Genomic DNA, 14856 nt, shown 5'->3' on the forward strand with positions numbered 1-14856 from the left:
TCAGAGCAGCTGTCTTTGGCCAGCGAACGCACCCTAATGAGTGGGAGTTGTTTTACACTGTTTCGAAGAGCTCTGGGGATAAATTATTTCCCATCCGAAGGTTTAAATTTAACAAAGAAAGAGCCACTGATAGAAGCTGCAAAATTTGGTTGGTTCCTTGTTGCTGTTTTGGATTTGAAACACGGGGGTTTTTCTGTGAACACTGAAGGGTAAGATAAATACACAAACAGAGCAATAACTGGCTTCTGCTTAATTGCAGGGTTGAGATATGTAAATTAGTGTATATTTGAGTGATAGCATCCACACACCTCTGAGCTTCAGACCCGTTCTTAACTTATAATCACCTTATTCATGATGAATTCCTTATCATCATCCCTGATTTATTAAGTATAGAAAAAATATACCCATGCAGAAGATATGAGAAAGCCAACACCCAGAAAGTGACTGAAACATGCTTCTTGTCATTGGTCCAAAAACCATAAAAAGATCTTTCCCGTCTTAATCTCCAGTCAGGGACTGACATGTGCCTGCAAGTACACACAGACCCACCCCAAGCACCAGTCCAGCAGAACAAAACAGGGGAGCTTCCGAAGGAAAATCCAAGCCTCCGAAAAACCTGCACCAACCCCCTCAAGAGATCTACCAATACCCGAAAGAGCTCTTGTCTGAGCATAGGTGCAAAATGAACTTACACACTGGTGGAGAGTGTGCACAATTGCTAATAAGATATTGGCAACTCTGCCCAGAGAGAACATAATCTTTAACACTTACACTAAGTTATTAATAAACCAGCCACTTATTAACAAAAAGTCGGTATCCTTTGCTATCAAAAGAAAGAAAAGGGAAAACAAAAAACAAATATGTATATTTTAGCAACAAAATAAGACTAATCAGAATGCAGTTTATTGATAAGACAGATATCAAATACATCATTTATATGGCGGGAGGGAGTATGAACAAGTCCAAAATCATCTACTCTGCACAGTGGTCCAGTGGGGATGTTCTCACTAGAGAAGATTTATCAAGGGCACCCCATGAAAGGGCAGGTCCTGATGCAGCTGCCGGAAGAGCATCGCACACCGGTTCCTCTCCTGGGTCTTCCCCAGGGTGTGGTACAGTCTGGCCTGGAAGTAAACGACGTCTCTGATCTGCTCTTTGCAGTCGACCTTTGCAAAATAGTTCTTGGCTTCATTGAGGTTCTCAATGGCGGCCTCAAGAACTGATGGAAAATGGGGAAAATACCACACATATTTAACTCAATGCTTCACATATAGTTTTCAAAGCTTAATATCTATTTTTATTGATTTAACATGTACCAGAAACTTTTACATTCTACTCTTTGAGAAGAAACAAACAAACAAACAAAAAAACACCACTAAGTCTTTAGTACTGATTTCCAGCCTCACACCTAGTTCTGTAGGGTTAAAATAACAATTCACTTGCCCTCAACCTTCATGCAAGTATGCAAGTGAAAGCACTTTAAATGCTGCATGAAATTATAACATATATTTGTGAACACTCAAAACTTAAATACTGTCCCAAATTTAATGTCTTCTCTTCTTCTGGGTCCTAAATTTTACAAATTTTCTGTAATAGTATTACCTAACAATCTTTGTATGGTTTCCTACCTTCTGCTTTCTTCAGTGGCTCATAGGAAGCTGCTGAAGCCACCTGGCACTTGGCCACCAAGAACATGGCACGGCCTTTGTCCAGGACAGCCCCGTCAGCCAAGATGGGCTCAATGGCCATGTGGAGAAGACTTAAGGCCTGTTCTGGGATTCCAAGGATGAGCTGAAAAAGAAACATCATGGTGCTATACACACCCACACCCACTGCCCACTACAGGAAGGGCTTCATTTCTGGCTCTTCTCTTCTGAATGGCAATGTCTGGCTTACTTTCTCCCTGACATGTACTATCTTTAATGTGCACCACACTCTTAGAAAACATAATGTGTGACAATCGATCTCAGGCTACAATAGATAAAGGAGGGAGTAGTTATTTACATTATAGAAAGGTTTCTGTCTTTACAAAAATCTTTTACATTGATGATTCAAAAAGGTTGAACTAACTGTATAAGAATCACTAGGAGAAAAGGAACCACTTTTAAAAAATTCAAAAATATATAGTAAAATAAACAAGGGTACACTAGAAACATCCATTTAACAGAAAATAAACAGTAATGGAGGAACAAGAAAAGATGTAAGACATATAGAAAAATATAGCAAAAGAGAAGTAAATCCTTTCAAATCCATAATTAAATTAAATGTAAATGGCTTAAACTCTTCAATTAAAAGGAAGAGATTGGCAGAACAGATTTTTACAAACATGATACAACTATATGTTATCTATAAGAGACTCACTTTAGATTAAAAGACATAAATAGGCTGAAAGTAAAAGGATAGTAAAAAAGATATTCCATGCAAACAGTAACCAAAAGAGAGCTGGACTGATTATACTAATATCAGACAAAATAGACTTTAAGTCAAAAACTGTAACAAGAGACAAAGAAGGACATTATATACTGATAAAGGGCCAATTCATCAAGAAGATACAACAAATATTAACATATATACACCAAACAACAGAACCCCAAAATATATGAAGCAAAAACTGACAGAACTGAAGGGAGAAATAGTTCAACAATAATAGTTTCAGAGTTCAATACTCTACTTTCAATAATGGATAGAAACTAAACAGAAGATCAGCAAGGAAATAGAAGACTTGAGCAAGACTATAAACCAACTAGCCCAACAACAGCAGAATACATATTCTTCTCAAATGTACATGGAACATCTCCCAGGATAGACCATATGTTATGCCACAAAATAACACTCATATTTTAAAAGGTTGAAATCATACAAAATATCTTCTCTGACCACGTGAAGTGAAATTAGAAATCAGTAATAGAAGGGAATCTGAAAAATTCACAAATATGTGGAAATTAAACAACACACTCGTAAATAATCAAAGCGTCAAAGAAGAAATCACAAGGGAAATTAGAAAATACTTTGAGATGAACAAAAACACAACATACCAAAATTTAGAGGATGCAGTGAAAACCTATAGGATACGGTGCTCAGGAGAAAATTTATAGCTGTAAAAGCAAACATTAAAAAATAAAAGACTCTCAAATCAATAAACTAAACTTCCACTTTAAGAAACTAGAAAAAGAAGAGCAAACTAAACCCAAAGCTAACAGAGGTAAGGAAATAATAAAGGTTAGAGTAAAGATAAGCAAAATAGAGAATAGACAAACAAGTCATTGAAACTAAAAGGTAGTTCTTTGAAAAGATCAAGAAAATTAACAAACTGTTAGACTGACCAAGAGAAAAAGAAGAAAAAGACTCAAATGACAAAAGTCAGGAGTCAAGGTGGGGACTTAACTATCAACCTTACAGAAATAAAGAGGTTTACCTGAGAATACTGTAAACAACTGTATGCCAACAAATTAGATGAATGAACAAATTTCTAGGAAGACACAAACTATCAAGACTGATTCAAGAAGAAACAGAAAATTTGAATAGACCAAGTAAAGAGAATGAATCAGTAACCAAAAACACTTCCAACACAGAAAAGCCCAGGACCAAATGGCTTCACTGGTGAATTCTACCAAACATTTAAACAAGAATTAGCACCAATCCCTCTCAAATTCTTCCAAAAATAGAAGAGAATAGTTAATAAAATTTCCTAACTCACTCTGTGAGACCACATTATTATCCTAATACCAAAGCAAAGACTATCACAAGAAAACTATAGACCAATATCCCTTATGAATATAGATGCAAAAATTCCCAACAAATACTGGCAAACCAAACCCAGCAGCATATTAAAAGGATCGTAGACTATAACCAAGTAGGATTTATCCCAGGAATGCAACAGTACTTCAACATACAAAAATCAATCAATGTAATATACCATATTAACAGAATGAAGGAAAAAACCCATATGATCATCTCAATTGATACAGAAAAAGCCTTTGACAAAAATTCAACATCCTGTCATAATAAAAACACTCAACAAACTATGAGTAGAAGGGAACTTCCTCGAAGTAATAATGATGCATCTATGAAAAACCCACAGCTAACACCATATTTAACGATGAAAGACTAAAAAACTTCCCCCTAAGAAAAGGAGCAAAAACAAGGATGTTAACTCTTGTCACTTCTATTCAACACCGTACTGGAAATTCTGCACAGGGTAGTTAGGCAAGAAACAGAAATAAAGGGCATTCAAATTGGAATGGAAGAAGTAAAACTCTATTTGCAGATGACATGAACTTATATATAGAAAACTCTAAAGAATCCTCAAAAACCTCTAACAGGTAAGAAGTTCAGCAAAGTTGCAGGACATAGATCAATATACATTAGCGATGAACAATCCAAAAAATGAAATCAATTTTTAAGATTACATTTACAATAGCATCAAAAATAATAAACTACTTAGGAATAAATTTAACTAAAAAACTGCAGGAACTGTACACTAAAATCTAGAACACATGGTTGAAAGAAATTAAAGACCTAAATAAAAGACATCCTGTGTTAATGGATTGGAATAATGTTAATAATAATAATGTTAAGATGGCAATATTCTCCAAATTGGTCTACAGATTCAACGTAATCCCTATCAAAATTCCAAATACCATGTCTGCTGAAAAGGACAAGCTGATTCTAAAATTCATATGGAATTGCAAGAGAACACTGATAGGTAAAACAAGCTTGAAAAAGAAGAACAAAGTTGGAGGACTCTTACTTCCTGATTTCAAACTTACTACAAAGCTACAGTAATCAAAATAGTGTGGTACTAGCATAAGGACAGATATATAGATCAATGGAATAGAATTGAGAGTCCAGAAATAAACCTATACATCCATGATCAACTGATTTTCAACAAGGGAGCCAAGACCATTCAATGGGAAAAGAATAGTCTTTTCAATAAATGATGCTAGGACAACTGAATATCCATATGGGAAAGAGTAAAGTTGGACTCCTACCTCACACCATATACAAAAATTAACTCAAAATGGATCAAAGACCTAAATGTAAGGGCTAAAACTTAGAAGGAAACGTTAAGTGTAAATCTTCATGATCTTGGATTAGGCAATGGTTTCTTAAGTAGGATACCAAAAGCACAAACAATAAGATTAAAAAAAGGTAAACTTGACTTCATCAAAATAAAAAACTTTCATGCATCAAAGGACACTATCAAGAAAGTGAAAAGACAACCCAGAGAATGGGACAAAATATTTGCAAATCATATATCTGATAAGCGTCTAGCAACCAGAATATATAAAAACTCTTACAACTGAACACTAAAAAGACAACCCAATTTAAAAACGGGTAAAGGACTTGGACATTTCTCCAGGAACAGACACAAATGGCCAGTACTCACATGAAAAGATGCTCAATATTATTACTTATTAGGGAAATGCAAATCAAAACCACAATGAGATATAACTTCACACTAATAAAATGGAAAATAACAAGTGCTGGCAAAGATATAGAGAAAGTGGAACCGTCATACATTGCTGGTGAGAATATGAGATGGTATAGCCACAGTGGAAAACAGTTTGGTGGTTCCACAAAAAGTTAAACAAAGAATTATATGACCCAGCAATCCCACTGTTAAGTATACCCAAGAGAAATGAAAACATATATCCAGAAAAAAACTTGTACATCAATGTTAAGAGCTATTTGTAATAGTCAAAAGGTGGAAACAACCCAAATGTCCATCAACTTATGAATGGATAAACAAAATGTAGTGTATCCATCCGAAGGAATCTAGAACTGACTGACACATGCCACAACATGAATGAATCCTGAAAACATTATGCTAAGTGAAGAAGCCAGACACAAAGGCTGCATACTGTATGATCCCATTTATATGAAATATCCAGAATAGGCAAACCCATAGAGACAGAAAATAGATTAGTGGTTGCCAGGGGCTGGAGGGAGGAGGAAATGGGGAGTGACTGCTTTAAAAAAAATGGGTCTGGGGTTTCTATTTGGTGTGATGAAAATATTCTGGAATTAGACAGTGGTGATGTTTGCAAAATAATGTAAATATTCTAAAAACCACTGAACTGTATACTTTTAAATGGTAAATTTTATGTTATGTGAATTTTATCTTAATTAAGAAAAGAAATCACTGGGAAAGCTGGTAAGGAAAATAGACTCCTAGGCTCCTCCCCTAGAGATTCTGACTCTGTAGGTTTGAGGCAAGGCCAGATATGCAGATATTTTTTAAATCTCGCCAATAATGCTGATGCATGGCTTGGGGAACCTCTGCTTTAGTTAGTAAATTCCTCCAGTAAGTTCAAAATTCATTCATTCAATAAATATTTATTAAAAACCTACTATATGTGGATCCTATTAGGTACCACAGGATATAGCAGGGAAAAAACAGTCCCTTCTCTCATGGTCTTTACATTCTACAGGGGGAGACAGAAAACAAACATAAAATACAATTTAACTTCCAAAACCTTTCAATGAACACATGACTTCCTCATTTCCTTATTCATTCTCTTGTTAAATCAAGCACAGCTCTGGGCCAGCTAAGTCATTAATATGATGCAAGTGTCCTCAATGAAGAGGCACATCCTCCTTAGTAAATACACAGCTCGGTAAAGCCAGCACCACTGGGAGATGTCAGCTTGTCACCAAGTTCACAACTCCAGACTTCCATGGAAGGCTTGCACAATGAGATGACCTTCCCAGATTTCAATATTAAGAAGCAAAAGCTCATTATTACCCTTTTCAAAACCAAAGAGTAGTAACAGACTCACCAGTTCTTGAGCACAAATATGTGCTATAAAAACAGAGATCAGCTTACCTGGGCAAAAGCCAAGTTCAGCACTGTTTCAGAGGCCAAATGCTGCAACCGGTACTCCTTGGAGAGAGCCAGAGCCTGCAGGAGCACAGGCAGCGCGATGGTAGGGGAGGAAGATCGCCAGTACAGCTCCGCCACAGACAGCAGGACACTGCCCACAAAGAGGAAGACATGGGATGAGAATAACCAGCACAAAGTACCACCTAGGTGAGATGCACAAAAGCCCTCCCTTACCTGATCACCATTTGTGTATTCCTGATTTTCTGACAATGAATCAACAATTTTTGTAAAAGCTTGTGCGCCTCTGACATTTGGTTCTGAGCTTGTAGTACAATTGCTTTTCTGACACAGAAACAAAATAAACACAAATGGTTATGTTGATGTTTTGCAAGCGTTGTAAGTAGAGTCACTTTCAGGTTTAGAATCTCTATTTCCTCAATTAGACTGTAATTGTAACCTCCCAATGGGAATAACTGTGTCTGATATAATTTTTCTTAAAAGAGAAAAAAAAATTGTGTGTATGTGTGTGTGTGAGCACATGTGTGTACACACACACATACATACGCACAAGAAAAAAGTCTGGAATTATAGATAGCATGTTAGTGATTATCTCTGGGTGATACTTACTTTCTCCATTTTGTTTATTTGCATTTTCTAATGGTCTGTAATAAATAGGTAATAAATAGAAAAAAAAGGTTTTTTTCCTAAGCTAATCAATTAAGTCACACACAAAACAAATAAGAATAAAGACATTTGCAAACTACTTCATTCTGGGGTTGGAGTTTTCAAAATTTCTTACCTGTACACACCCTCTATGCTATTAAGAGCTGTGATTCCTGTAACAATTGAATCAGCCAAATGATATTTGCCATCATTCATTGCTCTGTCAAACTGTATTTTTTGATCACACAGCATCCATAACTAGTAAGAAAAAAAACACAATTAGAACAGAAAGAAAAACACAAGAACACAAGAACAGAATGGCAGGGGCTTCCCTGGTGGCGCAGTGGTTACGAATCCGCCTGCCAATGCAGGGGACACGGGGTCGAGCCCTGGTCCGGGAAGATCCCACATGCCACAGAGCAACTAAGCCCGTGCACCGCAACTACTGAGCCTGTGCTCTAGAGTCCGCGAGCCACAACGACTGAAGCCCGCGCACCTAGAGCCCGTGCTCCACAACAAGAGAAGCCACCCACCACAAGCAGAAGCCCGCGCACCACAACGAAGAGTAGCCCCCACTCCCCGCAACTAGAGGAAGCCCGCACGCAGCAACAAAGACCCAACGCAGCCAAAAAAAAAAAAGAACAGAATGGCAGACGTTCACCTCATTATTCAACAGAAATATAAAAGTATTTTCGCTTGCTTAACAAATATCCTTACAATTCACACACTTTTTTTTTAGATTTAAAAACTTTTTTTAAATATTTCAAGTCTGTGAAAAAGCACTATGAATAAAATAACAAAACATGAATAGCAACCATCAACTTTGTCAAATCACAACATTTTGCTTTACTTGCTTTGGATACTACTGCACATTATTGAGGTACTTTGCAAATTCCATTCTCCTCTTTCTGTTTTCAAAGGAAGCATTTGATTTGTTGTTTATCATTCCCAATCATTTTTTTTTAAAGAATTTTTTTTAAAGAGTGATCTATGACGATTGATTATTCATTCATTCATTCATTCATTCATTCATTTATTTACCGCACGGCATGAGGGATCTTAGTTCCCCAACCAGGGATTGAACCCACACCCCTTGTGTTGAAAGCGAGAAGTCTTAACCACTGGACCACCAGGGAAGTCCCCCCCAATCATGTTTTTATACTTTTACAAAATATTTACTTATCCTTAAACAATATATAGTATGAAAAAAAACAATATATAGTATGATCTTACATGTTTTTAAACTTTGTATAAATAAATAGTATCATACTGTATGCATCCTTTGACAACTTGCTTTTAAGCTCAACATTATTTTGGGGAGGCTTACACATGTTAATACAAGTAGTTCTAGTTCATTCCTTTTCACTGATGAATAGTTTTCAATTGTATGAATATGCAACAACTTATCTATTCTCGTGTTGATGGGTATTTAGGTACTTCCAATTTCTCACTCTTCTGAACAATGCTGCAGCAAACACTCCCCTACATCACCCCCTGTGCAACAGTTATCTTGGGTATACAGCAAGCCGTGGAAAAGCTGGGCTGTAGGACATATGCACCTTCTCCTTAACACAGTGCCCATTCGTTCTTCAAATGGGTCACACCAGTTTACACTCCCCACCGGCGGTGTGTGACATGACTCATTGCTCCACACACTCACCAACAATTGGTGGTGTCAGATATTTCACTTTTGGCCAGTCTGATGGGTATGAAATACCTCATTATTTTTTCATTTGTATTTCCCTTGATCAATAGTCAGGCTGAGCATCTTTTCATCTCTTTATCAGCCATACATGTTTTTTTCTAGAATGTGAGTTAAATTGTGTCTATTTTTTTTTTTTTACTGTGCACCTTCTTAAAAAATGCCTAGAACCGTAACCGAAACCGCTCCATCACATTAGCACTACCACAGAACCACGCTTAATTCTTTCTCCCCACAGCATCCTTGGGTGCTAGCTTCTATTTTGTTTGCTTACCACCTTTCCATCTGGGTACTGTGAATTCAGATCACAGCCAGCAGCAGTGAGATCCCAGCACAGCTCATAAGCAGACGGGCATTCACACCATATCTAATGAGGTGGGGCCAGCAACCCATGTGTACGGAAGCCCACCCGCCCGCTTGGCTCAGGGACCAACAGTAGGAGATTCCCAGGCCATGGTCTCTTATGATTTCAAATTCCCTAACTTAGTTAATACTAAACTTGGCAAGGGGAGGAAGAGAAAGAGGCCCCTCGTAATAGTTTTCTTGGCCCCATCAGAGATGGAAATTGGTGCAACAAGGAACAGAGTGCCTAGGACTGCTTTATAAAGTTCATTCCCTCTGCATACAACATCTTCCCAAAAGGTTATTCAATTCTGGGAGGAAAAGGTTAGAGCTGCCAAGTAGGAGAAAACAGAGTAACAAAATGGAGACCTAATTCTTGATCTATCAAAGGACACTGACGACTTCTTTGCTTATTCCCATACAGTTAGAGATATAAGGAATACTAATTTAAAACCACGAAGACAGGAGTGAAAAAAGTACCCTACTTTAATCTTTTCTCAGAGTTTATTCCTCAGCCTTCTGGAACGCATTTTACAGAGTCTCCTGTGTTGACCTCAAAGCACAGATGTCACAGAAAGGAACCAAGACACGAGAGGCTGAGGGGAGACTCTAAAATACCCTATTTTGACAATAATACAGTAAAAATGGTATTTTCACAAATAAATCGATGACACACAAAAGGCAGGTTACCTGGGCATGCTGACTGTTAGGTGGGAATCGCTCCTTCAAGTGCTTTAACACTTCCGAAGCTGCAGCGAAACAGCCCTAAAATAGAAAGCCACGATTTGTTTAGCACACCTGTGCTGACACCACCACACCTGCTATCCCACTCACAGGACATCGGTATGACTCACCTGTTCTTGGTGCAGCAGCCTGACGACCCTAGGCAGAGACTGTCAAGTATCAAGGGGCCATTTTTTTGGGGCTCTAATGTATTTCACTTGTACATTAAAAAAAATTTTTTTTAACTACACCTGTAATACATGTTCACTCTAGGAAAAAAACTTACGAAATACATGTGAACAATGAGAAAAAGGCAAATTACTTTTAATCCCACCAAAGATAATCACAGTAATTTCTCGGCACATATCCTTCTGAACTTCTCATATTCACATGAATATAAAACGTATAAGTATTCCAAAAATAGGTATACATACCATTTTTGTAAATTGCGTATTTACCACATGGTAGGTACTCAATAAATATTTTTTGAATGAATGAATCTTTCCAGTGTCAACAAATACAAATCTATACATCACAGTATTTTATTAGGTAAATAAATTATAGTCCAATCAAAATAATCTCCTAGTTTGGGATATTTTGATTGTTTCCAATTTTTTCCATTTTAAAAATGCTAGAATGATTATCTTGGTGGATACATCTTTGCATACTTGTCCAATTATTTCCTTAGGATAATACCTTAGAAGTAAAATTGCTGGGCTAAATGGTAGGCACTTTTAAGCTTTTTGATAGGTATATTACTAAATTACCATACAGAAATGTACCAAGTACTCTTATACCAGCATTCTACACCTTTCTCCTCCCCTGATATTTAAGCTTCTTTGCCTATTTGTTTGATGAAACTGGTTATTTCACTGTGTTAATTTGAATTTCTTTAATGACTAGACTGAAATTTTTTCATGCTTTATAATCATTTATGTTTTTTCTGTGAATACATGTTCATGTCTTTTTTACACTCTTATATTGCTAGAATGTCTATATTATTAAGCCCCCAAAAGCTTTTCAATTTGTCCCTATCCTTTGATCAGGTAGTACATCTTCAGTCTATATAGAAGCTCAGTTAGACCACAGGTGAACTTCTATTTGAAGTGAATTAAGTAGAAAGTATACTGAATTATAATAAAAGTTCATTAATCTTTTTATTCTTGTGATTTTAACTGGCCAATCTTGCCAATTATCTTCATGACTACCATACGGAGTTGGGCATGTGGCTCTAGATGGCTGTCAAACCTTCAGGCCAAGTAGAGAGAACAGTGCACACGGCATTACTCCCCCAAAACATTCCTATTGTGACCTGCCATTTCCTGAGGCTGGGAGAGGAATGTGACACGATGAACCAGAGTTACGCAGAAAGAGTAAAGGGGGCCGGATCTCTTAGCACTTCCTCTGGGCTGCAGGAGGAAGCTCGCAAACAGCAGTTCAGACCCCATAACTTCTTTATAGGTTCACCCAAGCCCCAGTCACGACCATAGCAAAGTGCAGCATCCAGGTTATCTAGAGATCAGTTTCAGGACACAACTGGAAGCACAACACAAAGGAAATAATAAGCTTAATTTCATAGGTGTAAGTCTAACCTGTGTAATTGAAAACGTGACAGTCATCAGCTCAGTGGGTTTATCTACATGGTCAATGTTCTGACACTAGAAAAGTCTTTCTAAGGCAGGTTGAGAAGAGGTGGGGAAAGAGACTGAACTGAAATAAAGTGGCCACTGACTGTCTTCTAGCTGTACAATCAGAGGTCTCCTAGCACATCCATTGGAGCCAGGCAACAATGGAGTCAGCAGGTCTTTCACATAAGCCCGGAGATGGAAAGATTAATACAGATCCAAAGAGCATGGTATTACCCACAGAAAAAAATCACAGAACTATTAACAACTGACCTCGGAGAAAGCTACGGCTAAAGAATTGAGCCAAGACCAGATTTTTGTAAAGCGGTTCTCCATTCCAGGAAATGAAGAAATAATTTCTACCCTACCTCACTCAAAGAGAACCAAAGGGAAGTTATTCCACTGTTAAAGCTTGGGGTCAGTGGGGAGAATCCTACCTGAAAAAGTCACAAGGGGACACTTTAAATGGGTGGATTGTATGGCATGTGAATTATATCTCAATAAAGTTGTTGGGGAAAAAAAGTCAACGTGAGGCTCATACCAAATACCTAACTGAATGTTCACTGACTCATTTATTACAAATGCTCCACTTAACCAAGGCACCAGCAGAGGAAAAGAATCGACGTTAAAGAGGTTCCAGAACCATTAAGAGGGGGGAAAAAAGACCAAGAAAGTGATTAATGTGCAACATTCCTGGAGGAAAGCAAACAGCAAGAGCAGCTGGTCTGCTGTTTTAACGTCAGAGAGCTCGGGCGCTGCTTCCCAGATACAGGAAGATAGCAGCTGATGGAGGTGCAGGCAGACGCCATCAGCCAGAGCCCATCCATGCCCTTTGTTTACACAACCACTTAGAGGATTGTAAAATGCTAAAGTATGTCTAGTAGAGAGAAGTATTTATAGACTTCTGAAAGGGGTGGAAACCACTCAAAGATCTCTAGGATGCAGATTAAGGAATATTGAGTGTTATGATGCAACCTAACGATCATACCGCAAAGAGGTAGAGAAAATAACATGATCAAGGAAATGTGCTTATAGCTAGGCAGCAGTTAGTTAGTTAGAGGGCTTTAGATAAGAGCTTTCCCTGACCTTTTCCCATGGAAGAAGATACTTTTGAGCAAAGGGGAAAGAAAGCCTTTGAGAGACCCTTTAATCAATCCCCTATAAAGAGAATCGTGTGAAATTACTTGGGCTGTAAGTAAAGGTTATGCCCTATTCCAACTGTCTTTCTTTGGAGTCAATCAGACTTGGGTTGAAGATCTGACACTGACATTTACTGGCTGTGGGTATGGGACTTAGCTCCCTGGAGCTCAGTTTCTTTTCTGTGAAATAGGGGTGACAATAAAGCTGACCTTATGAGGCTACTGTAAGGAATCAGGAAGACGATACATGTAAATCGCTAAGCACAGGGCCCGGCACAGGACAAATGTACAGCAAACCTTAGCTATTGTCATTTTAGCTGTACTCTTATTATGTTCTTCCCTTTCCCAAACACATACACAGCTCTACTACCCTAAATTTCAAAATTTCAAAGACTCCTTCTTATTCCATTTGTTACATAGAAACAGCTGCCCTCTTATTCTCTTCCCTGGTGCCGAAAGAGATCCCAAGTTCAACAAACCTTGCAGACTCCACACCCAGTCCATTCCTACTGGTGGGATTTCACCCTTCCAACCACTTGCATCCAACCAGACCCGTCCAGTGCTTTTCTCAAGCACTAGAGGGCGGAAATGGCGGGGCCCACGTCGCTCCAGAAGCACAGGGCCCGGCCACCTGCCCACCTGCCCACCTGCTCCGCGTGCAGCTCAGCGAGGTGGCGCAGCGCCACGGCAAACGACTCTGTGTTGTTCTGCTGCACGCCTGCGTTCACCGACTCTAGGCTGTTCATGCTCAGCAACAGCTGGGCTTGCTGCAGGGCCATGGTGCTGGGGAGGAGACACAGGGGAAGCCCCGTCAGTCAAGAGACACAGGCTGCCCTCAGCCACACCCTACAGTTACCTCGGGTGGAAACAGGAGGAGGTTAAGCCCTTCCGCAGGCTCCGGCTTCGGGGGAGCAGCTGCCTCCCAAAGCCAGGTCTCCTGTCCTCGGGACGAGGAGAGCAGAAAAGCATCCTGGATGTGCAGCCCCGAAGAAAACATGTAGCGGTTACGGCACAGTTGGGAGCTCCAAGCTCCAGACCCCCACCCCCCCCCACTGCCTCTAATTTTCCCTGTGGTCACAGTATGTTAATTAGTTTTCACAGGTAAATTCAGACCTGATGCCATCCTGGCACCGGCTGCTCTGACAGTGGAAGCAGTGGCTAGTGTCTGCAGCCGTTTCAGACCACATCGTGCCAAAAATTATTTCAAGTACAAAAACAAGACTGATAATCGATAGGCACTTCCTTTCATTACTGAATTCCTAGAAACAGCAGATTGTCTAGGTGAGGTAGCTCCAGGATTAAAAATCTGGTTCAGAAGTTTACTTCCAAGCTACAGAAGGCTAAACGGGAATTACACACGAAGCTGGAGACAGTCCAGAGAATACATCCTGGGTAACAGGGAAGCAACTGTCTTTACATAACAGCTTTGGGGTTAAGGGGGTGCTCAGCTTGAGTGACTGTGGCCCATGCCTCCTGCGAATAGGAAGAGAGGTTCCCATCTCAGAGTGCAGGGGCATGGTGCTTGGAGTCAGAGGACCTGGGCTTGAGTCTGGGCTCTGTCACTTGTTAATCCGTTTGTGATCTGGGGCAGATCAGATGTGTGAACCTTGTCCTATGCATCTTAGAATGGAGATCATCCCCCAGTTACCTCCCAGAGCAGTTGGGAGGAGTAAATAAAAATGCGCATAGGAAAAATCTTGGCAAAGTCTGTGCAAAGTAGAAAATGTTTTAAAATTCTAACGCATTTTCTTTAATCCCCTGTACAAACAACCTCCATCCATTTGGCTTTCACAGAACCAGTTTGCTGGCTTCTGCTCATCTATAAAAGGATTCGTG

At 39.1% G+C, this 14856-nt stretch overlaps 1 protein-coding gene across 3 annotated transcripts in view; it reads right to left on the reverse strand.

Moving 5' to 3' along the window:
• Positions 1 to 881: 881 nt before the first annotated feature.
• Positions 882 to 14856, reverse strand: part of ANAPC5 (anaphase promoting complex subunit 5) — a 40613-nt gene continuing 26638 nt past the window's right edge. For all 3 annotated transcript variants that reach the window (XM_061168991.1, XM_061168990.1, XM_061168992.1), the window contains 7 exons: positions 13668 to 13803; positions 10224 to 10298; positions 7626 to 7747; positions 7061 to 7168; positions 6830 to 6977; positions 1629 to 1791; positions 882 to 1219 (listed from right to left, as the gene is read on the reverse strand). In XM_061168991.1, the coding sequence (XP_061024974.1) occupies positions 1008 to 1219; positions 1629 to 1791; positions 6830 to 6977; positions 7061 to 7168; positions 7626 to 7747; positions 10224 to 10298; positions 13668 to 13803 (964 nt within the window). In that variant the 3' untranslated portion in view covers positions 882 to 1007. The remainder of the gene's footprint in view (positions 1220 to 1628; positions 1792 to 6829; positions 6978 to 7060; positions 7169 to 7625; positions 7748 to 10223; positions 10299 to 13667; positions 13804 to 14856) is intronic.

This window comes from Eubalaena glacialis, chromosome 15, assembly GCF_028564815.1.
Source record: "Eubalaena glacialis isolate mEubGla1 chromosome 15, mEubGla1.1.hap2.+ XY, whole genome shotgun sequence".
NCBI classification, from domain to species: domain Eukaryota; kingdom Metazoa; phylum Chordata; class Mammalia; order Artiodactyla; family Balaenidae; genus Eubalaena; species Eubalaena glacialis.